At 40.6% G+C, this 24,612-nt stretch overlaps 1 protein-coding gene across 2 annotated transcripts; it reads left to right on the top strand.

The window, feature by feature from the left end:
* The first annotated feature begins 1,613 nt into the window (after positions 1-1,613).
* On the top strand, positions 1,614-22,402 carry SEC23B (SEC23 homolog B, COPII component). Of its 2 annotated transcripts, none has more exons than XM_035101989.3 (20): positions 1,614-1,683; positions 3,232-3,467; positions 5,006-5,063; positions 5,869-5,955; positions 6,120-6,356; positions 6,470-6,555; positions 7,380-7,524; positions 7,981-8,139; positions 9,143-9,258; positions 9,624-9,747; positions 10,159-10,239; positions 10,922-11,011; positions 11,530-11,636; positions 11,951-12,104; positions 13,215-13,292; positions 13,533-13,694; positions 14,457-14,543; positions 16,678-16,833; positions 18,619-18,684; positions 21,163-22,402. In XM_035101989.3, the coding sequence occupies exons 2-20, from the start codon at positions 3,247-3,249 to the stop codon at positions 21,250-21,252; spliced, it is 2,304 nt and encodes a 767-aa protein (XP_034957880.1). In that variant the 5' UTR covers positions 1,614-1,683; positions 3,232-3,246; the 3' UTR covers positions 21,253-22,402. The 2 variants fall into 2 exon arrangements, with proteins under 2 accessions (XP_034957880.1, XP_088531113.1); XM_088674987.1 differs by lacking the exon at positions 1,614-1,683 and adding an exon at positions 2,287-2,325.
* Positions 22,403-24,612: the final 2,210 nt, after the last annotated feature.

Raw genomic sequence — 24,612 nt, 5'->3', positions numbered from 1 at the left:
TCTCTTGATAATGCCACCTCCTGGACACAATGGTCCCTTGCCAACACTTTCAGTACTTCCCACACTGTAGCTGGGGTGACACCTGGAGTGCCATTCTCAAAGGAAAGAGTGAAAGCCTCTAGTTACGTAGTTTGTTTTTATGTTACATTTCATTTATAAACTTGGGGGAATTGTCAAGAATAGCAGTTTCTTACCAGGTTGTCTAGCAGAAAGCACCCTACAACCAGGGCATGAACCAAGGCAGAGATCACTCTGACATTTGCACCCACCTTTCTTATCTCGAGCATCCTGGGGCACTAGTAAGTAACTAGGTTTCAAATATTATTTTTTTGATTCAATGAAAAAAATTGGATTATCTCTATTACGTTGATAACTCCAGCATCAGGCATCCATTAAATCATAATCCTGTAAAAAATCTCAAAGTGATTTACAAAACGATAAAACCATAAAATCAGGGGAAATGTAAAAAAAGTTTAAAATTCACACCAGCTTTTCTAAGCATCTAGATAGGCTTGACTAGACAAGACTGTTTTTAGCAGGAGCCGAAAAGAATAGAGTGAGCTGAAAAGAAACAATTCCTAAGTGTCCCTGGGGATGCAAGTGAGAACTGCCCAAAGGAATCAATGGGGAAATTAATTTCTTTCCATGGAGTTGTGACTGGGCAGCAGTATGCACCTTCCTCAAAACACAAATTTCCTGCTACGTGTAAGTCCTTATTTAGTGTGAACATTTTAAAAAACAATCTTGCTAATGCACATTCGAAAGCAAATGTAGCTTATTGTCCTCAAATTCACAGAATTATAGAAATCTAGAGATGGGAAAGGGATGCCAAGGGCCATGTAGTCCAACCCCTGTAATGCAGGAATCTCAGCACGAAGTCCCTCATCCGATTGTTTGCGGGGTATTTGTGTGAGAGAGACAATCTGCCGCCGGTTCATCGCCAAAAATAATGACTTTCACTTTTTCTTCTTTCTATGAACAACTATTTCCCTGACTATGAGCAGGCGGAGGATGCGGGGGGCGGATAAATGTAGTCAGAAGTCGCATCCACATCGAAGGAATTGTTACTCCCCTTTTCCCATCCCTCCTATAGCCCAACTAGCGACCGCTTACTCAACTCAGGGCTCGCCTGCCATTCTGAAAACGGGCAATTCCCCAGGGGCGGAGTCGCAGGCGAGGATGACGTAGGCGCCGTAAGTGACGCGTCCGCCAATGGCTAAACGGCAATTTAGACATAGGAATTGAGACCATAGATATAGGAAGGGGAGGAATCCTTAAAGAAATACTCGAACAGCATGACCTTAGAAAAACTCTAAGCTTTGCTTTGTTTCTGAAGAAAGACATCCCTTTGCCAAATCTCATGTACACCTAAGTCATAGCTGCCAAGTTTTCCCTTTTCTCGCGAGGAAGCCTATTCAGCATAAGGGAAAATCCCTTAAAAAAAGGGATAACTTGGCAGCTATGACCTAAGTCCAGTGTCTTTTATAGGTAGGGTTTGGGTTTTTTTTTTTTTAACTTTCGCGACTTAAAACATGGCATAGCTCTTACAACGTCTATGGTGTGCGCCGCCTCCGCCTCCGCCATCTTAATTCCGGGCAGCCTGCCGCTGAGGTGGCCTTTCAGCGGTTCCGCAAGACGGGCAGAAACCGGCGGCAGGGACAGAGGCGAGGCTGGCGTTGTCAGGTGGGGCTGCTGAGCTCGAGTTGTTACTTTCCGGCCGCCGGGTTGAGAGCCTGGCCCTTCAGGGGCTGCGTGGGGGGCGCGGCGGGCGTTCCTAATTGTGGGGGTCCCTGTGCCTTTGGGGTGGGGAGGAACTGAGCAGCGCCGGACATTTGGGGCCTACCAAATGTCTGACGCGGGCAGCCTGTGAGCCTCCAGGTAGGCAGCCACACGACGGGATGCCCCTCCGTGGCGCCCTTCTCCTTGCTCGTAGAAAACTTGCACGTCATTGCCGTTTTCTCCTGTACATGCTAGCTTTCTACGTGCAGAGGGGATTGCGTGTGGAAGAAAGATTATTTGCTCTTGTAAAAGACATACCTACTCTCTGAACTAGTAAAGGTAAAAGAACTAGTACATTTAGGGTGTGTTGAATATTTCAGCTTTCAAATTCTAAAAATGAGGGGTGCCAGAAAGTTGTAGCGTGACTTGGGAATTCAAAAGCTATTTTTGTTAAATTAATATAATTTGGTTTTGCTTGGTAAGCGAAATGTGTATAAGCAGTAGTATTGTCTGGAAAAAGAGAGGCCAGAACTCACTGTGAATGCCTCCCATGTTTTCTTAGAATGGCAATGGCACCCACCTGAGAGGTGCCGGAAATGAATTTTGGTGAGTTCCATCTGAAAAAAACCCCTGTGTGTACGATTGCATAAAAATCATAAAAAAGGAAATTGTGGAAAAGGAGAGGCAGTATATTTTTATTTTCAATATCATGAACAGGAAAACAGAATTGAAGCCCCGTCTGAGGTGTTAATAATGACCAGGGTGCAGCTTGAATTAGCACATAGAATCATTGGAAGAGACCACAAGGGCCATCCAGTCCAACCCCCTGCCAAGCAGGAAACACCATCAAAGCATTCCTGACATATGGCCGTCAAGCCTCTTGCCAGAGATTCACATGGCCTCCCTTTGAACGTTCCTGTTCCATTGGGTGGAATAAGGGGCCTTTCTGCCTGCAATGCATATGTGATATAAGTGAAAACAATGTTTCATCTAATGGGGTCCTCCTTTGAGAGTCCTTTCACCACCATTCCTGTGGTTGACCCTCCTTTGGTGAGAGGTATGCCTCAGGGAGGATGTGGCTACTCAGACAGGGAGGCAAAATGGAGCTTCTGTGTTTAGATGCTGTGTGTCTTAAATACTTTGGACAGGCAGCTGTGGGGAGCACTGTTTGCCCCGGTGCTCTGCTTGTAAGCTTTATTGAAGGATCAGCCAGCAATGGGTGTTGGACCAGATGGTTCTGTGGTATGAATGGGGAAGGGAGTTTCTCTGGTGATAAACTTGAGTCTAGCCGTACGTTAATCAGGCATAGAGAAAGATGTGTGATACGTTGTTCAAAGAGGTTTGGACACTAGCTGATAGACCAAGTATTACTAAAAAATAAGCCTCGCTGATTTCAATGGGATCTATTTCCAGGTGTGTGGTTAAGATTACAATCTTAAGTGCCTGTCAAATTGCTACTATGGATCTGGGGCTTCAAATAGTTGTGAACAAATTTCTTGTCTGTCTTTGCAGAAACATTGCTATTCTATGGCGACTTACCTGGAATTTATTCAGCAAAATGAAGAGCGGGATGGGGTGCGTTTCAGCTGGAACATATGGCCCTCCAGCAGACTGGAGGCCACAAGAATGGTTGTCCCACTGGCCTGTCTACTGACTCCTTTGAAAGAAAGATTAGACCTGCCGCCTGTCCAGTATGAGCCTGTATTGTGCAGCAGACCAACTTGCAAAACTGTACTTAACCCACTTTGGTATGACTTCCTTTAATGTCTATTGTTTCAGTGGAGCCATATTTTGTTCATGACCTTATTCTGCAAAGCTTGAGACTGCACATTTTTCTTAGAGAAAATAAAGCGCTTAATTGGAGTTTTGCAATTTAACCATATAGCAGATTCTTCCGTGTCCTAACGGCAAGCCTGTGTGATACATTAAGACTGTATCATGATCCATTCATGTTAAAACTGAGATGGCATACCCAAAGTACATTAAGAGAAGGAGAATATTATTTTGGGTCACAGGCATAACATTGCTCCCAATATTGAGGGGCCCCAATGTCGTGCACCTGTGAAGTCACATATGTGGTGCACATTGCGTGCATGTGACATCACACACACAATGCGTTTACACAGTCAGGAGGATGTCGAGCATGGAGCCCAGAGCCTTGTGGCTTCAATAGCTGGTGGCTCCTCCTGAGCGGTGGCCACTGATTCTGCTCCACACTCGGCCTCTTCCGCTCCTCAACATTTGGGGGCTCAGACCCCTGCCAACAAATATTGAGGGGGCCAAAGGCAACTCTGTGCCTAGGAGTTGGTGCCTATGTTTCCGATGCAAACCTTAATCATTCAAGCAAGTAAGCCCTGCAACATGCATGAGAAGTGTCAAAACCTAGAAACCAGACACACTATCCTGGGCAATACAATTGCACCAGGTAGATATTTGGGCCATTGTGTTGTAGTTAGAGCTCCAGATTGAAAAGTAAGCTTGGAACCTCAGTATTTTTTATATAAATTAAAAAAGCCTAATACAGATACTGTACACAGTTAGCTGTGGTTTCGAAATTGGATTATAGGACTGAGTGTGGTTTTTCTTCTTGTTTGCAAATTGCCTCCCCATGAAAAGTCTGGCTTTTGCATTATGTGTGAAGTAAGCCTGGGTATGCTCTTTAAATGTAATTGGAGAACCCCGATCACAAGTAACATTGAACATAGCTAGAGAGGATTGAGAAATAATCCATGCATGGTAGGCAAGAGAAGAAGCACAATCCTGTCACACACACAAAGCCTAAACACTGACTGATTGTATGTATGGCATTGGAGTCACAGGGATACTATTTATTTCCTAAGACAAAGCAAATGTAAGGAAACAGGTCTCTTGTCCTAACAGGTTAAATGAAAGGGCAAACAGCAAGCCTGAAAAAGTGTCCCACTCCAGGGAGCAACACACAGATGCCTTGATACTTGCCAGTCAAAATAGCTCTCCCTGTTGAGGAACCACTTGCTGAAAAAATGTACATTTGCCTAATTGGCACTAATTGAAAGTACTCTTATTGGCTACTAGCAACTGAAATGAAGAAATTAAAGTTGGCTTCTATGAGGTAATGCCAGTACTGTAGTAGGAATCTTCTCTTAATATCATTAGTTTTGTTATGTCACAGGTTTACCTTGAGGCTATGTATCAAAAACCTTATACCAATTATTTAGAGAAAAATGGAGCACCCTGACATATATTCCTTTAAAGCACAAGTTTGATAAATCACAAGGATTTTAACAGCTTTATTTCTTTTTTACAGTCAAGTTGATTACCGAGCCAAGCTTTGGGCTTGTAACTTCTGCTTTCAGCGAAACCAGGTGGGTGCCAAAATATAGGTTACATCTTCACTAACTTTTTTTTAAAAAAAACTTTATTGGTGCTGAATTGATTGCATTGTCCCTCTCCCATTTGCCCAGATCAGTACACCTTTTTTATGTGTACAGCGAATTTACAACTTTGACCAGTGACATTGACAAAAATGCTGCATAAAAACTTTTAATTTCTGTTATTGAGCTGTCATCAGTATTTGCTGTGCATTTGGTTGTCTTTATGAACCAGGTACATCATTATGTGTTGCCTTTATTAGTCAAATGACAGTGGCTCAATTTAGACATAGCACCAAATTCTGGTTCATGCTAATCATAGTTTAGAACCTTAACTGAAGCTTGAGCTTCGAAACCTACAATAGGAAAACTCTGTTTTAGAGGTGCTTGACTGCTTTCATTTTCCAGCTGCTCAGCACACCAGGCTCAAGAAGCGTTGCTCTCCGATAGTCAATTCATGCATCATGCCAGACCAAGAGTTTGCACAAACCATAATTTGCAAACACATTCCAAATCATGTTATTCAGATGTCCTGTCAAACCATACGTAAGTTGGGTGTTAATAATGATTTGGTGTGGTGTCTGAATTGAGTTTGTAAGTTACCTTGACCAACCAAATCCTGCAAATCCTGTAGCCTGATTTCCAGTTTAATCAGAAATGGGTAGCTGTCATTTTTTAGTAGAATGTGTAATTAAATTCTCATGTTTTATTGAAATATAATTGCTTGTATATAAGTTGCATTACAAGTGAGCTTTGACACATTTTGCTCTATGTCCTAATCTTTGGTGTGTTTCTCCAGTTTCCTCCCGCATATGCAGGGATATCTGAAGTGAATCAGCCAGCAGAGCTTATGCCACAGTTTTCCACAATTGAATATATAGTTCAGGTAATCCTTTGTATGTTGTGTTTGAAACTCCACTGTGTTTATTTTAGTATCTCTCTGACAGTAATCTTAAAGTGTTTAGACCATGGTTTTCTGTAAGGAAAAAAGGGAGTATTCTATTGTATATACTTCTATGTGGTAAATAAATGTTTTTCTTCCCACACAAGCGTGGCCCTCAGACACCCCTGATCTTTCTTTATGTGGTGGACACATGTTTGGAAGAGGAGGACTTGCAAGCTTTGAAGGAGTCGCTACAGATGTCTCTGAGTTTGCTGCCTCCCGATGCTCTTGTAGGGTTGATAACTTTCGGCAGAATGGTACAGGTTCATGAACTGAGCTGTGAAGGCATTTCCAAAAGTTATGTTTTCAGAGGCACTAAGGATCTAACTTCAAAACAAATACAGGTATGCTTTGCTTTAACTTTTATATAAAAAAAACCCCTGTCTGCCCCTCAAAAAATATTTTAAAGTGCAGTCTTCTGGGTTCCTCCAATTCTGATATGTGTTTTGATTGTCAGGATATGTTGGGTCTTACAAGGCCTTCAGCACCTGTTCAACAAGGAAGACCTCATCAGCCTCAGGAACAACCTCTTATTTCAAGCAGGTACAGTATATAGTTTTGCAAAGAAAACTGTATTTAAAAGGATGTAGTTGACTAGCTTGCATGAAACTTCTAAAGACCCTTGTCTCTATAGATTCCTTTGCATGGATCACATTTTTCAATTTTTGGCTATTTTGAAGCAGCTGCTTTTCTTATATATTTAGGAGAGAAGTGGCATTTACAGAATTTTAGAATTGTAGAGTTGGGAGGTACTATGAGGGTCATCTAGTCCAATCCCCTGCAATGCCCAATGTGGGGCTCAAACCCACAACCCTGAGACTGAGAGTCTTATGCTCTACTGACTGAGCTATGATGGGCAAAGCTATGATCAAAATAGCTTTTAGCAATTTTATCCAAATTGCATCTTCAGTTTGAAAAGATGGAAAATTACCATATGAAATGCTATTATTAAAGTAGGATCAATAATTTAACACTTTGAGGGCATATGGATTCATTCAAAAAGGATACCTGATTCATATATTGTGGTGCAATTGGGTGTGTCTCCCCCCCCCAAAAAAAAATTATGTGGAATTTTATTTGCTGCTGTGTTCTCATGCTGATCTCCTTGGGGTCCTTCAGCAAACAGATTTATTGCTGCATGAGCTTTCATAGGCAAGAGCAGGTGCGGGTGTAAAAGTGATCTTGTATGATCTGTCTGGGTTGATATGCAGAGTTTGTATCCTGTAGTGCCCAGCTTGCTTCTGCTTGTATTTACTGATATTTGAGAAGTAAGATAGGAATGCAAGTAACCTAAGAACTTTACACATCAAGTTTGTTCTCTGTAAAATAAAACACTTGTATTTTACTTTTATTCTGAACTTCTGTAGATTTTTGCAGCCCGTTCACAAAATTGACATGAACTTGACAGATCTCCTAGGGCAACTGCAAAGAGACCCATGGCCAGTAACTCAGGGAAAGCGACCCCTGCGATCCACTGGAGTAGCTTTGTCGATTGCTGTTGGATTACTGGAGGTATCTTTGTTATGCTGGTGGAGGAAGGAAGTGAAAATTATTTACTGCATTCAGTATCTGAAACTTACATTGTTGAACGTGCCTAAATTAAAAATAATAATCATATGGTGTTCCTTCAATACTGCTTGGAAATGAGATATTTTAGAATTGCTTATAGTGATAATATGAAAAGTTTGTGATTGCTATCTGACAATGATGTGTTGAAAGTGCATCGTTTCTGTATGTGATACCTTCTTCACTATTTTAATATAAGGCTGGAAAAGTGATAAAAGAGCATGAGTAGTCCTTATTCTTCCTAATGAAAACGTCAGGCTTGGGGGATTTCTTTTTTTCTTTCTTAATAAAATAACTAAAATCCCCAGTGTGGTTGTTGTAGACTACATCATGTAGTCTGCTTTGGAGACTACATTGCCTGCTGATATTTCATGTGTGTTTTCTTCTCTTCCCATCTCCAAGGGAACATTTCCAAATACTGGGGCCAGAATAATGTTGTTTACAGGAGGTCCACCAACTCAAGGGCCAGGCATGGTGGTAGGAGATGAGCTGAAAACTCCCATCCGTTCCTGGCATGATATAGAGAAAGACAATGCCCGGTTTATGAAAAAAGCTATGAAGGTAAGGATTGGTCTCTGCTTTAAACTCCCTCTGTGTAAGGGTTCTGCTGGATTCTGGCTTTCCAGCAAAATACATAGTTTCAGGAGCTTTTCTGAATTTCATACAGAGTGGGATCAAACAGTTTAAGTCAACTGCGTGCTTCTTCGTGAATAATCTTCTAAATCATTTTTAATGCAAGCTGAAGTGGCTAAAATCTCTAATAAAGGTCCTGGATGAAAACTTTTCATATGTCTGTTGTACCAGCTGAATCCTTTGTAGACCATGATTTTTTGCTGCTTTCTCTTCTCCCTGGTTGTTTTTGCTAACACTGTAGTTTTCAGTCCTGCCTCAATTGTTGTTTCACAAATTTTAGTACTTGGGGGCAATCAGTTGCACCCAAAACAAAGTAATTAGGGATAATTGACCTCCAGGTTTGCTATGCCACATGCAGCTCACTTGGTTAGAGTGTGGTGTTGCAGGTTTGATCTCCATAAGGGACAGCTGCATATTCCTGCATTACAGGGGTTGGACTAGATCAGGCATCCCCAAACTTCAGCCCTCCAGATGTTTTGGACTACAATTCCCATCTTCCCCGGCCACTGGTCCTGTTAGCTAGGGATCATGGGAGTTGTAGGCCAAAACATCTGGAGGGCCACAATTTGGGGGTGCTTGGGCTAGATACCTTCCAACTCAATGAGTCTATGTATTAACATACGCATGCTCATATGCATATAGAGCTTTGGAACTCAGTAGTTGTTACATTTCAGTTTGACACCCATGGTTTAATGGGTTTGGCATTCTGAATCCCATAGCTGCCCATGCTATTGTTTACCTGTTGAATTTGGACAACTTTTTGTTGCACTACGTACTCAATCAAATTCCCCGACCTTTGGTCATGCTAGTTCAGGCTGATGGGAGTTGTGGTCCAACAGCAGCTGGAGGACACCATGTTGCTCTAGGATTATAATATTTAATGCTATTGGTAATAAAATATATCTTCAAAATGTTTGTTATGTTTTCCTAGCACTATGAGACATTGGCTAATCGCACAGCTGCCAATGGACACTGCATTGATATTTATGCCTGTGCTCTTGATCAGACTGGACTTCTGGAGATGAAATGCTGTGCAAATCTTACTGGGTATGTTCTCAGTCCTCAACGAGAGGGTGTGCCTTTCTCTGTTTTCACATCGTAGAGAAGGGATAAATTTCTGGATTGGTCCACAGTCTCTTTCCATGACTGGGAGGGACATGGGTTTTCAGTCTAGGGTTTTTTTAGTGGAGAATGGAAATAATTGCAGTTAATTACCTCAGTCATTATCATGTATATAAATCCAATTTCTGGGTTCCTCTTCTTTTGCATACTATAGTATTACACTCAGTTGTAACTAAGGCCACAAACCCATATACTTAAGAGTTTGAATTCAGTAGGAGAGTGAGAAAGATGGTTGGTTTACGTTTTGTAACCCAGCAGCAGTATTTCACTATAACATATTCTTTTCTCAGGGGTCATATGGCGATGGGTGACTCCTTCAACACCTCTCTTTTCAAGCAGACTTTCCAGAGAGTGTTTAACAAAGATCCCAGTGGAGCATTCCAAATGGCTTTTGGGGCCTCTTTAGAAGTGAAGGTGAGTGTGGCAGACATCAGCTGTATTTTGAAGTTGCAGGTCAGTTTGTTAGGTATTACTGATGTACTCTCCTAACTTTGGAGGGATTGATAATATAGTTGCCAACTTGAGTCAAGACCCCTTATCCACAGTGGGGGGTGTACAACATTTTCACATAATAGTCGGTAATGGCCCTACTCAGCAGAGAGGTTCCCCATAACGTGACATTGTCTTGTTTTATCCATTTTATTCATTTCCCCCCTCAAAATTCCACTTTCTCTTTCTGTACTTTGCAGAATTCACAATGTGAAAAGGAGTGTTGTGGGGAGGATTTATCAGGCTGTGGTTAGGGTGGCTGCTAAGGGGACTTCAAGGGACCCAGTGGGCAATTGTTATTACTTTAGGATTACTTAAGCCTTCTTTTCACTTTAGACCTCTAGGGAGCTGAAGATTGGTGGAGCAATTGGACCGTGTGTATCCCTAAACGCAAAAGGGCCATGCGTTTCTGAAAATGTAAGTGTGTGTATGGTTGCTATTTGTTTAAGTTATTTAGATGCTATGTCAATGACACAAATGCTATCATAAATAAAATATTGCTTAAATAGTCTTGTGGAGTTTAGTGGCTCAGTTTCTAGTGAGTGGTTATCTTATAGGTACAACAGAAAATGATGGAGTCAATGTAGATAGCTGGAGAGGTGTCCGCCTTTTTGTTGCTGTGAGTAGCAGTTGAAACCAGGTCTGCCATGAGGTTTGATCTTGTCCCAAGCAAGTGCAATGGGCAGCAGGTCTCTTTCCTCCTGAATGATCCACTGGGAGGAAAGAGATTGGCCCACCCCACTTGCTTGCGAGGAGGCAAACACACAAGCCAGAGAAGCATTGGCGCTCCCTCAGTTGGGGGCCTTTGGGGGGAGCCTTCTGTAAGTGTGTGTGTGTGGGGGGGGAATTTTAGCAGGCTGCCTTATGCTGAAATGGGAAGTTGGGTACTATGTGAGAATGAAGGGGAGGGTGTTTGTCGGTAAGCAGTCCAAGCAAATGCATGTCTACTCATAAGCAAGCCCTAATGAATTCATTGGGGTTAAACTGGCATATGAATCTGCAAGGACAAAGATGAGCTATGGTTCCTATTTGTAGCCATAATATAAAGAGATGTTTTGGAGATCAGAGTAAGATCTGAATATTTTGGATTCTCTTATAGGAACTTGGGATTGGTGGCACATGCCAGTGGAAAATTTGTAGCCTTGACCCCACCACAACTCTTGCCATTTATTTTGAAGTAGTAAACCAGGTGAGCCCGCCTATTTTTTTATTTGCCTTGAACATTGTACGTACATTATGAAACATTTTTTACTGTGCTACTCAAGTCAAGCAAATTATCCATCCAAAGATTATAGCGGCTCTTTTTTGAGCAATGCTTCAAGCTTATAAGAAAGTATGATTCCAAGCTGCATCCTTATTTTCTTTGCATGGAGTTGCCGCCCCCCTGTTCTAACTATTTCTCATATTGTACTTAATTAGACTTGATTTAGCTGCAATCCTAAGCACTTATTAGAAGTAAGTTTCATTGAGCTGTGAGTCTTACTTCTGAATAAACATTCATAAGATTATACTGGCAGTCCATTTATCATTAGTTTGGCACTGCACAACATGGGTTTTGGGTTTTTTGGTGGCTCCAAGAAACTGTTGATTTTGAGTACGCCATACTGCTTTTATTTTGTTTTCATTTTGTAACTGCATGATGCTTTCAACCTGCCCTTAAAATATAACTTGTATCCTAAAGGAAACTTCTGTTTGTCTGGTTTTCAGCACAATGCACCAATACCTCAGGGTGGCAGAGGGGCTGTCCAGTTTGTTACACATTATCAGCATTCCAGCACACAGAGGCGCATTCGTGTGACTACAGTTGCTAGAAAGTAAGAACAAATCGGTGATATTTGACTGTGTATTCGCTTCATGTCTATATTGTTTAGATCAGGCATCCCCAAACTGTGGCCCTCCAGATGTTTTGGCCTACAACTCCCATGATCCCTAGCTAACAGGACCAGTGGTCAGGGATGATGGGAATTGTAGTCCAAAACATCTGGAGGGCCGAAGTTTGGGGATGCCTGGTTTAGATTGTGTTGCTGCTTCATATAGAGTGTGCATACTTTTTCAGGAATTTGGGAGGGAGTTCGGTGTGTCCTTTAATCTTCAAAAATCTAAGTGTACCAATTGTTGCTGTTATTAGTTGGGCAGATGCGCAGAGTCAGCTGCAGCACATAGAAGCTGCATTTGACCAAGAAGCAGCTGCTGTCCTGATGGCTCGACTCGGTGTCTATAGAGCTGAATCAGAGGAAGGGCCTGATGTCCTACGATGGCTGGATAGGCAGCTAATCAGACTTGTGAGTATAATTAATTGTAAGCCTGTGTAATCTTAGCACTCAATTATTGTTTAAGCTGATTGGACTGTATTCTGGTGAAAATGTTTCAGCTGGTCTGAAACAAAATTTGAATAATCCATTCCAAATCCATTGGCTAAATCTAAAACATTGGGCTAGTTCAAACAATTCTGAACTCTAGTTTAACATTACAAGAACAAGCCTACACACCTCTCAGGCTTGCCTACTCCCCTCACCTCTTTTCCTCTGGCATGGCCACAAAGAGATAATAAACTATTCAGCATTACCTCTGAACTCAGTGATAAATTGGTAAGTGTAAAGTAAACTTTGATCAGTGAACAAGCCAGGATTTTAAACCATCTTGGCTTATATGAACTAATCATAATTTAAACTAACCCAAGTTCCCCCAACTTCTGATCTTAACCAGCTTCAAACGGTTGTTTAACATCCTGGCTTGTGCAAAACTAGTAACCATAGTTTTCTGATTCAAAGGAAACAGGAAAGTGTGGTTAAGTGGAGATTTTTTGACTTAATTGTGCCTCTCACAAGGGGAAGAGCAAAGGGGCACTGAGTACAGGCAAAATGCTTGTTCATATCTTGCCTTGCTAGCTGAGCTGGTAGTCCAAAGCCAGGCCACTAAGTAAAGTTCTCAGATGTCTAAATTGAGCTTGTGTGTTTTGTTATTGTAGAATGAGTGACAGTTTCCAGCAGTGAGCAGAAAAGCATGGATTGGGAACCTGTGGCCCTCCAGATGTTATTGGATTCCAGCTATCATTAGCCCCAGCCATCCAGGTCAATCGTTGGGGTGTGTGTGTGATGAGAGGTATAATCCAACAACATCTGGAGGACCACAGGTTTCCCACTCTTGATGTTATGCAGTTGATGTGATATAAACACTTGATTATCTAAGGATCAGTTTCTCCATTAGTAATTTTAAACTAAACTGCTTTATTAAATTCATCTGTGACAAATTTTATTCTATTATGTGACGAAATAAACATGCTTTTTCAAATTTCTTGGTAATATGATGTGATCTATTCCTTTTCTTGTTATGTTATGTTACATTATATTGTTTAAAACATTTAAGATTTTATTACTATATATCTCCAACAGTGTCAGAAGTTTGGCCAATACAACAAAGATGATCCAAATTCTTTCAGATTGTCTGATTCATTCTCTTTGTATCCCCAGGTAAGATGATATTTTTTGGAACTTTTAAAAAATTAGAACAATTTACAGGTGATAACAGTGGGGTTCCAAGACTTATGATGATTAAACAAATTCTTAAAACAATGATGCGTTCTGTGTTTGTGCGACATTCACTCACTTAATTCAGAGAACTGAATGCAAACAAAGAGGAGGAAATGTTATGGTAGTAGTTTTGATTGGTATTCTACTGAAAATCTCTACCATTTTCTGTGTCCCATGTAGTTCATGTTCCATTTGCGGAGATCTCCATTTCTTCAAGTGTTCAATAACAGCCCAGATGAATCTTCCTATTACCGTCATAACTTTGCCAGACAGGATCTGACTCAGTCTCTCATCATGATCCAGCCTATACTCTATTCTTATTCATTCTATGGACCACCTGAGGTGATTTGCTTTTGTTCAGGCCAAAGTTATAGTAGATATTTCTGTATATTTTGGGAAAGATGTTAAGCTAGGAGTAAAGACCCCACACTTTGAAATATCAAAATGTTTGTTTTAGATTCTTACTGTGTGTATATTTTTGGTGAAAATGTGCACCCCAAATTGTTAGAAGATCTGAAATATTTGTGCTCTGTTCTTAGCTACTGAAGAATAAAAAACCCCAATGAAACGAAATCTGTGTTATAGTATTTAAAAGGCAGGGTGAGGAATTGACGTTCCTCAAATAGTGGAGTCCAGAAGTTTTGCTACCTACTAACCGTTGATAAGTTAGTTGATAAGATCTTGTTTTTAAGCTGTATTTTAATTAATTGTTTTATATTCGGTGTTAGCCGCCCTCAGCCCGGTCTTGGCTGGGGAGGGCGGGGTATAAATAAAATTGATGATGATGATGAAGTTATACATCTTGATTTGAGTGGAAGATACCAACATAACATTGAGAAGCAGCTATTAATATTTGGTAGGAGTAAAAGATGCTATGTTAAAAAATATGTATTTGATTTCCTCTTCAGGTGGAGGGGAGTTGTTTGAAAATCTGCCTATTTTCTGTTTAGTTTTGTTGTTTGAAAGTTGAGGTTTCACAAAAGCTATATTCCACTTCACTTTTTAAATTAGATACATAATTAGATACATAATCTTTAATTAGATACATAATCTATGACTAGTGATTAATGTGATTAATTTTTTTCCCTTTTCTGCTGCTTCTAGCCTGTACTTTTGGATAGCAGCAGCATTCTTGCTGATAGGATTCTCCTGATGGATTCTTTTTTCCAGATCGTAATCTACCTTGGTGAGGTAATGTGCTGATAATGTTTTGTTGAAACTGAATGCTTCCTCTGAGGGATAAAAGTTCAACAAGCTCCTGGAAATATATTGTCTATTTTATTATCTTTTATGTACAGTTGTACCTTGGTTTTTGAACAGCTTAGTTCTCAAACATTTTGGCTCCCGAATGCACAAACCCAGAAGTGACTGTTCTGGTTTGTGAACTATTTTTGGAAGCCGAACGTCCGATGGGGCTTCTGCAGCTTCCGATTGGCTGCAGGACCTTCCTGCAGCCAATCAGAAGCCACACTTTGGTTTCTGAATGTTTTGGAAGTCGAATGGACTTCCGGAATGGATTCCGTTTGATTTCCAAGGTACGACTGTATTGGATAATTATTCTGGGATCCATATTCTTGTTTGTTTTCCCAGATGCTCTTGCCTTGCGCCTTTATAATTTGGTGAGTGGGTGTGTGTTTAATCAACGTTCTTGGCATCGGCATAATGCCAAACCACAGTTAAAGCAGGCCTTTATGAAAAGGAAATATGTTCTATCGCAGTGGTTAGCCAAGTACTGTACTTTTTAAATAATTTTTATTAATTTTTCAGTAATAACAGTCCAATGGAGGCCACATTAATACAATACCAAATCATAATACAATCAAAAGAGCCAATTAATCAGTTCCGAATTCAATGTTTTTGGATGACTTCCCGTGTTCCAGCTATCAGGAGTTGATGTTATTCCTTGGTCCTGCTCCAATTCTCTTAATTAGTCCAAATACCACAATTCCGATCTTAATCCTTTGTTTTTAGCTGCCACTGGTGTAATGACTTTTGTTTGTATTTAACAAATCCATATCCATTAAGTTGCAGAGGGAATTTATATCTTGTAATTTTGTGTGTGAAATATTTGTTTACATTCTTCTTTTCCTTCGTGTTGTAATCAGTCCTCTTCAACATTGCCCCTCCTTCAAGGACTTATTTCTTATTACACCACAGTTTCTCCATTTTGCTTCTCCAAAACCGAAAACACTCCAGCGTCCAGCTGTGACTCCTGGCTTACTTCCAGCATTTGTCTCCTTTTAACCTTTCCAACATTCTAACAAGCTGGTGTCTTGCCAAAACCATAATAAACCAGAATTAGAGCCCTCTTTAGTAGGCAGTGTCATAAGTCATCACAGTATTTCACACAGTCTTTTCTTTCAAGTACTCCGTAAAGAAAATTATAAGTTCTTGTTGAATCCCTCTTGCATTCTGTATATAGTTGTACTCCATTAATTTCATTCCATTAGTAATTAATTGATTCTTCTTCAGTGAAGGCTTGTCGAATCATAGCACAGAAAATATAATGTAAATATGATGTAAAAAGAGAACAAGGGCTCCCCTTCACTTACATAGCATTCCAATTACGATGAGAGTCCACCCCAGATCAAAACCTTTGCACTTAGTGGCTGATTCATTTAGCAGGTTATCTTTCTCCTTCATCCAGAACATGTCTGTTTCTTAAATCCAAATTCAGATCCATCCTAAAAGAAACAGAAGTACCTCCGCTCCTGGCGACCGCATTGGGGAGTTTCCGATACATGCAGTGCTATGCACTCTGCGCCCCTGCCCCTGCATTCCATCGGAGTAAGATGCAGTTATTGGATGATCTGCGAGTGAAAGTTCCCCCCCCACCCTGGTGGGGGGCTTGCAAGGATAATTACTCCCAGATTATCCTTAATTAGCTGCACGGCTGGCACCCGCTCTCATGGGATCTGCTGTTTGCCATGGCGGCTGCACCGGAAGTGGATCTCCTGTTTCTCAAAAGCCAAGCCATGGATCCCCTACTTTTGAAAATGTTGATATCTTTGTGGTTTTTGTCATGTGAATGGTGCCACCATACTCTCCAACGTGTCCCATTGCAAAACTGGGACGTGCGGCTTCTGGTTTGTGCTCCCATGTGAATCATGTGGGCCTGGGACTGCACAATGCCCCAGTCCAAACATCTTGCTTCTCCTTTATGTCTGAACAAGGTCAGATGAAGATTCTGCACTAACACAAATCATAGGTTACGAAGCACAGGCTTGTCTGTCAATACCTATAATAATAATAATAATAATAATAATAATAATAATAATAATAAATCAAAACACTTTGATTAATCCCTCATACTCTTTCCTTTCAGACTATTGCCCAGTGGCGTAAAGCTGGCTATCAAGATATGCCTGAATATGAAAACTTCAAGCACTTACTGCAAGCTCCACTGGATGATGCTCAAGAAATTCTGCAGACAAGATTCCCAATGCCACGTTACATTAACACGGAGCATGGAAGCAGTCAGGTAAGGCACAGCATTACAAAGGTGTGTGGTGAAACTTAACAGAAATATATGTAGAAGTGGATTTTGAACAGGTCTTGATGCCTAGTCTTTATTTAGAGTCCGAAAGCATTTCGTTTTCTCTTCACCAGCTATATTAATAAGTGTGTATCACAGCCACGCTATAAAATGTATTGTTTCTTTCTTTCTTGCACCAAAGGTTACTGTGCTGGTCATTGCTTAGGATGTCAACTCCTGGGAGTTACCTGTTTTGATACAGTTTGTACCTCTTGCTCATCTGTTGATTCTCTCAGGCTGTTCTGTTGATTATTTTAAGATTCCTCCAGGAACCTTAGAACACTGATTCTACACAGCTATATTGTAGTGTAGGTTAGTATCCAAGATGAAGACTTACCCAAGGCCACCCAGTCTGCTTCATAGCTTAATAAGGAATTGACTATGCATTCCCCACTGCTTCATCTCCATTTAGTACGTTATTCAAATGATGGTATTGTAACCGTGTTGTTAATTTTCCAAATAAGAAATCAAGATAACAAACTTTTTATAAAAGAATTGAAATGGTTTATTGAATATTTACAGATAAATTGTAAACAGATAAAACATTAGCAGGATTACTGTAATAACCTGCAGATTTATAAGAGTATATATTTATAGTAGATAATTAAATGAGTAAATTAAATGAATTTGGATATACAGAAGCTATTAAAAATACATTTAAGGAACCGCAGAAAGAGGGGGAAGGAAGTCAAATTTTGGAATGTAAAATTGATTGTAAAACTAATGAAATGTATAAATTGAAAAGTATGAATAAAAACCTAAAATAAAAGATTCCTGCATTACAGAGGGTTGGACTATATTACCATAAATAAGAGTGCCAGCCAAAAATATTATCATGACCTTCTAAGTCTAAAATACGTGAATTCTCTAACGTCATCCATTCCTTCAATCAACAAAGGCAGGATGCCTCATAATATAATCTCATATGCCAGATATGCAATGCAAGAATCTTTGCCCAATGTGGGACTCGAATCCACAACCCTGGGTCTCATGTCCTACCTGACTCAGCTATCCAGTGTTGAGGTTAAATAAAATAACAGGTATTCTCTCAAGTTCTTATCCTGTGAACTTCTACATTTTTCATTGGGATATAATTTATTTTAAGGTTTCTGTCCGAATATGGATGTACAGAGCCCTTAAGGTAGCACACAATCAATCAATCAACATAAATATCTATTGGACGATCCAAAAACACAAGCTCATCAGTAAGTTGTATCTTGCCCACTGCAACAGTGAATCTCAGAGTAAACAGCTGGACTGGTTTGGTGTGCTGCTTTGTAATGTGCTCAAGATGTTTGGGAGTTTCTCTTAGCTTGCTTTTTCAGTAAGAAGACTTCTGCCTTTTGAGCTAAGAGAAACTCCCAAACATCTTGAGCACATTACAGTCATCTACAGTTGAAGGCATGTATCACTTTAACTCTGGTTTCATACTTGAGAGATGTTATGGCCCAAACAAATGTGTATTACTTCTTTCTAATCACTTATTTGAAATATACCAGTAACTATTTGAACTATTAAAATCAGCAGACTAGTTTTTTGTAGTGGCAGAATTCTTTCTTCCTTCCAAGTTCCTCTTCTGTAAAAGTTCCGTTTTTTATTTATCTTGAGCTGAGAAGGGCAGTATACATACAATCACTTGACAAATTGACGTGGAAATTTAGAATATAGTGATAAGCTTGAGATTTCATTTTGTATTATGTCTAACCTACTTTTTCATTTTGGCTTTTATAGGCACGATTTCTCTTGTCTAAAGTGAATCCTTCGCAGACTCATAATAATCTCTATGCATGGGGACAAGTAAGTAATGAAATACCTAAAGGTAAAGGAACCCCTGACCATTAGGTCCAGTCGTGACCGACTCTTGGGTTGCGGCGCTCATCTCGCGTTATTGGCTGAGAGAGCCGGTGTACAGCTTCCAGGTCATGTGGCCAGCATGACAAAGCCGCTTCTGGCAAACCAGAGCAGTGCACAGAAACGCTGTTTACCTTCCTGCTGGAGCGGTACCTATTTATCTACTTGCACTTTGACGTGCTTTCGAACTGCTAGCTTGGCAGGAGCTGGGACTGAGCAATGGGAGCTCACCCCGTCACAGGAATTTGAACCGCCGACCTTCTGATCAGTAAGCCCTTAGCTCTGTGGTTTAACCCACAGCTCCACCTGCATCCCTAATGAAATACCTACTCCTGTGTTTAAAGTGTATATTTTTATCCTGTATATGTATTCACAGTTTAATTTACTACATCAAAATTAGGGAGTAGGGATGTGGGCATTGCTTTTGGTATTCAGGAGGCTTGGTTTCCATCCACTTTCATCCAGTCTTCCAATGGCTGTGGGACAGCCAATATGCTGTAAGAAGTGTGACATAAAAATGGACAAATTGGAACTAGGATATTCTGCAGTGTTTTGAGGGGGCAGGAATCAAAGATGGTGTACATCAGTCATGAGGAACCTGTGGTCCTCTAGATGGTAACTGACTCCAGCTTAACTCATCATTGGCTATTTGACATACTATTGGGGCTAGTGGGGTTGGAGTCGAGTAGCGTCTGAGGGATAGGGCTGGGTGATATCTGGTTTTCAATATCACGATATATCACCAGCTAACCATCGCAATATACCGATATATCACGATATTTGAAATAAGATGGCCTTCATAGCATTTAAGAGGTAAGGGGTTGATTCTGTGTATATAAATTTGCAAAGGAACAATGGATTAAGGTTTTTTCCTCAACCCTGTATGTTTATTTTATAACATTTTTCCTGTGAAGAAAAGGCATGTTATCTCTGCAGACACAAATTCATACTTTTGAGAACTGCAAAAACAAGCATCTGTGATAATATCTTCTCATTAGAAAAACTGCCCCAAATAATCTTCCAGAAACCTCTGGAAGAGCATGACATTGTGAATGGATTAATTGAATTCATTTACAAAAAATTAAACATTGCATATAAAGCTTCATGCTACATAATTAAAAACAAATCCTTATTTCCTGATGAATAGCCTTTGGACTATAATGTAACTTAATAAAAGCGAGCCAGGAAGGGCTGGGCGATGGGCTCCACGGGGTGGTAAATGCTTCCCTCTATGAGGGAGTATTCCCAGACCCGCTGAAAGAGGCGGTCATTAAACCGCTTCTTAAAAAACCATCTTTAGATGTGGCTAATATGGCCAACTATCGCCCAGTCTCAAATCTTCCATTCTTGGGCAAGGTGATTGAGAGAGTGGTTGCTGAACAACTCCAGGCACGCCTGGAAGAAGCGGACCATTTGGATCCCTTCCAGTCGGGATTCAGGCCTCATCATGGGACTGAAACTGCCCTGGTCGCACTGGTTGATGATCTCTGGCGGGCTAGGGACAAAGTGAGAGATCCAGCAGGGAACTAGGCAGAGGGCCTTCTCGGTGGTGGCGCCCGCCCTGTGGAACGCCCTCCCAACAGATGTCAAAGAGGAAAACAACTACCAGACTTTTAGAAGACATCTGAAGGCAGCCCTGTTCAGGGAGGCCTTTAATGTTTAATAGATTACTGTGTTTTATTTTTCTGTTACAAGCCACCCAGAGTGGCGGGGTATAAATAATAAATTATTATTATTATTAAATAGAAAACTATCTTTAGAAAGATTTTTCCTCCAAAAACATTTTATTTAAAAAAATCCAATTTAAATTTTAAAAAATCACCTTTAAATTAAAAAAATCAATTTAAATTTAAAAAATCAGATATTTTTTTAAATCATTGATTTTTATCCATCCTGGTGCATTTATACCATCCATTCTGCTTACCATCTGTGTGTACATACCTGCAACAGAATTACACTGAATACATTTGCAGTGGATTCTAGTTGACAAAAGCTTATGCCGTAATTAATGTAGTCTTTAAATTGCTGCAAAATTTAGTCTGTGTTGTAGCAAAACAGCAAACATAGCTAACCTTCCAGAAAAGTTTAGTTGTCTGTCTAATATAAGGCCTGTGAGAAATTAGAACAGGCATCCCCAAACTTTGGACCTCCAGATGTTTTGGACTACAATTCCCATCATCCCTGACCACTGGTCCTCTTAGCTAGGGATCATGGGAGTTGTAGGCCAAAACATCTGGCGGGCCGCAGTTTGGGGATGCCTGAATTAGAATAAAAATTGTAACATAGATTAGTAGAGCTAAATTAGATAGTTTTGTAATCTATGGTTAATTGTGCTTACCGTAATCTGTTCAATTACCACCACCCCTGCCCCCACTGGTTACATTAGCTTTGGTTTTGGTGTTAAAATGTAACTTCTTCTTCCAGGAATCTGGTGCTCCAATCCTAACAGATGATGTTAGTCTGCAGGTATTCATGGATCATCTGAAGAAACTGGCTGTTTCAAGTGCATCATAATTTTGACCTGCTGAAGAAATCTCAAAAAATCATTGAACTAAGTGAATCATGCTACTGATTACATCCTGCCAAGAAACTGATAACATTCCTACCCCTCTCTTCAATCGATTTTTCTTACTGATTCTACATAACAAAGCTGTGAGGGAGTTTTTATTTTAGAGTTAACTTATTTGTATTCCTTTTGTTTGTGTTGTGCCAATTCTACCTTTTCCTTCATGTCATTATTACAAAATGATGAACTATCTCACCTGTTGTCTCCTATAACTCACCTTTTTTACTTGTACTTAAAAATAGTAATAACAATAACTGAGGAAGGTATTGATGCTTGGTGCTGTAACTAGCTAACTTCTTAATTGCCTGGTTTGCATAAATGCAGTTAAACTTTGGCATGAGCATGTTAAAAGTAACTGAATAGAAGTTCCAAACAGTTTTACTTAAGAAACACCCAACATTTCCAAATCGGTATTAGATTTTTTTTCTGCTTCTTTGAGCTGTTTAGTGTAGCTGTAAATTTCAAATGTGGGCACATACTCTGGATACTGTATAAGGGGCCAATAGCTTCTGGGGGAAAGCCCTTGTTCTTACTTTACCTTTGAAAATATCTCTTACCCACAAGAGTATTGCCTACAATTAAGTAGGCACAGTGAATTAGGGGGCTATAAGGGGAAGGAAGGGCTACCTGGAGCTGCTTTATACTTGAGAAATCATTATTCCATCTAGTTTGAAACTGTCTGCTAGAACTGGCAACAGCCCTCAAGCCTTGTGGTCATGCCACGAAGGATGTCAGGCATTGAATCATGTGTACAGTCCCTGAGCTGTACCCCCAGAATCAAAGGGAATTCACCTATGCCATTCTATAGTTGTGGATGCCGTCTTTACCTTTTCTAACTGGTGGAGTGGGCTGAGGTGCTACTGAAGCCCTGGCTTGAGAGGCTGATGATGTTAGCTGTTGGCTGGTGAGGCAGAAAAGAGGAAGAGTTGTTTCATTATGAACATTTAGCTGTTCAATCTTCTTATTCTCTTAATCTTTCCGTGTGAGTCAATTTAGTATTTCTTGAGACAGTGTCACAGCTCCTGATATTTTTAACCTTTTTCTATTGTGAACCACAGTAATAATACTAAATCTATTAAATCCCTGATAAATTGCTTAGTTCTTTCTGCAAGGTGTCATTTTCATTTGTGTGTTCAGGGTATTTAGTTACAACATGATATATCTGAATCAACTATAAGGCACAGTGTTTTCCATGGGGAGCTAAGAAAGCTTAGTTGTATGAACAGGAAGATAAAGAATGTGAGTATTATGTGCCAAAAATAGCAGTAAATTTACAGGCGGCATCTGACTTTGCTATTGGTCTGTTTTCACAGGATAGAAGAAAAAAATGCCATCGAGCTTTTCTTGCTATATTTTGGGTCAAATATGTAATGCAGGACACAACACAAACAAGATGATGAATATGCATTTTTGCTAATGTAGTTTTATGACCCAAGTATGCAGTTGCCTGTTCATTACCGGAATGGAAGCTGCACCTCCTATTTTAAAACGATGCTTCACATCCATCTACAATATCTCCTCTAGAAAAGCCAATAGCATTCTGTAATTCCGTGATCTATGGAAAGTGCTTGCTTGCTTTCCCTTGTTGAGGGGGAGGGGTGTTCTGACTATGCTGCAATGAATTCTGGGCTTCCTTGATGAAAAGTTTAGTAATAGCAACTGGCAACTATTTTGTCTGCTACCAGTTTCCCCCTGAAATAGACAATTAGGGAGTGTTTTGAGTATGTTTGAAACTACTTTCAATTTATGTGGAGGCAACAGGTCCTGTAGGTCTGGCTGACTGGCACCCCATACAAACTATATTGTTTAGAATGGGCCCTGGATTCCTCCATAGAACCTATTGGCTGACAAATCAATATGAAAATATTCCCCTAAAAGTAGGAACTTAAAAAACCTGGTATAGGGGCAAGGCTAGCTCTATAGTCAGGCAATGTGAAACACCTTCTTCAGTCAACAGATTTTCAGCTACTATTAAAGAGCATAAAATTGTCAACAGTTATCACCTACTAAAACTGACAGGTTGCTATTGGGCTTTCTGCATAAGGCAGTAAATTAATGAATGGGAAGGGTGGAATTGATGATACTTTCCCCTCTGTGTTCCGACCCTTCATCAAGAGTCACTACTGAGTGCAGAATTGTCATTCCTGAGCTCCTATGTGGTGAGGTTTTTATGTTAAGTTTTGTTCAGTAATCAGTTTTCAAATAATTGTTCAAGCATGCACACTTAAGGCATGTCTGAACTTTAATGGGAATGTTGGGAGGAATTAGGCTCAGATATTCCAAATAATTTCAGGACAGGCATCAGGGACTGGCAGGGCTCTGAAGTGTGTGTGGCAAAGGCAGGGGACATGGGGAGTGACCCAGGAGAGGGGACCAGTGATTTATGGGTTGTCATGCCACCCACAAGGCAAGAGCCAGGGCTTGGGAGGAGGGAGAGTCGGGGCACTCTGAAAAGGAGGAAGGTGTGCAGGATGCAGTAGAAAAAGAGCCTGCTCATGCAACAGATGTGTCTAACCTCCTGCCCCAATTTCTCCTAGAACCACCACCAGAATATGACAATGTAAGAGAGTGACTTGTGATCACTTAACAACCCTGAAGCTCAAACTGCATCACTGTGTATGTATTTTAAGGGAGTGGGAGAGAATAGACCTGTCCTTGGAAGTTGTTGTTGCGCAACCCAAATGTGCAATCTTACACAACCCAACTGATTTCCTACTTGGGAGCGAAAGAAGCCGGAACACGAAAGCCGCTTCTACAGCTGCTTCTCACTTCTCCAGCAGCGGGGTGGGTGGACAGCACCTGCAGCAGCACCAGAGAAGTAAGATGTGACAGCTTCTGGCAAGTTCTTGCAAGAGCCCTGTGAGAGCCCCCACTAACCCAGATGTTTTCGCATGATGCCAATAAGCGAGGCTTAAGCGGGGTGGGAACAGCAGTGTGTGAATAGGTGGGGAAAAGGAACTTCCTATTTCACCTCAGGTGCTGAAATGTGATGGGCTGCCGCTGCCTGTAATAAAAACAGTAGGTTACATAAACGCAAGCCTCCTTCAACCACAGCAGCCTACCATGCAACATGGGTGTGGTGGTGGCCGTGATGTGGTCCATTAATCTACTTTAGGTGCAGACATTTGGATTAGTTTTCTTAGAAGTGCTTTTAGAACTGATTCCCTGACAACTATATTCTCCCCAGGGGCTCCAGTTTTCTTTTCGCTTCTACCATTTGGGGCCAGGCGCGATGCTGCTTGACCGCAGCTGCCATTAAAACATTCAGCGCTGAAGTTTATTACTACTATTAAATTCGTTGGCCGCTT

Source organism: Zootoca vivipara, chromosome 8 (assembly GCF_965207765.1).
Source record: "Zootoca vivipara chromosome 8, rZooViv2.hap1.1, whole genome shotgun sequence".
Classification (NCBI taxonomy): Eukaryota; Metazoa; Chordata; class Lepidosauria; order Squamata; family Lacertidae; genus Zootoca; species Zootoca vivipara.
The sequence above is the reverse complement of the archived record's forward strand: the minus strand, read 5'-3'. Positions and strand labels throughout refer to the sequence as shown.

What these genes read in the sequence shown, in the direction of transcription:
- SEC23B (XM_035101989.3), top strand. Translation starts at nt 3,247, where the DNA reads ATGGCGACTTACCTGGAATTTATTCAGCAAAATGAAGAGCGGGATGGG. An exon ending in CATTCTCTTTGTATCCCCAG is followed by an intron (nt 13,293 to 13,532) that starts GTAAGATGATAT and finishes TGTCCCATGTAG; the next exon opens with TTCATGTTCCATTTGCGGAG. An exon ending in CATTCTATGGACCACCTGAG is followed by an intron (nt 13,695 to 14,456) that starts GTGATTTGCTTT and finishes TGCTGCTTCTAG; the next exon opens with CCTGTACTTTTGGATAGCAG.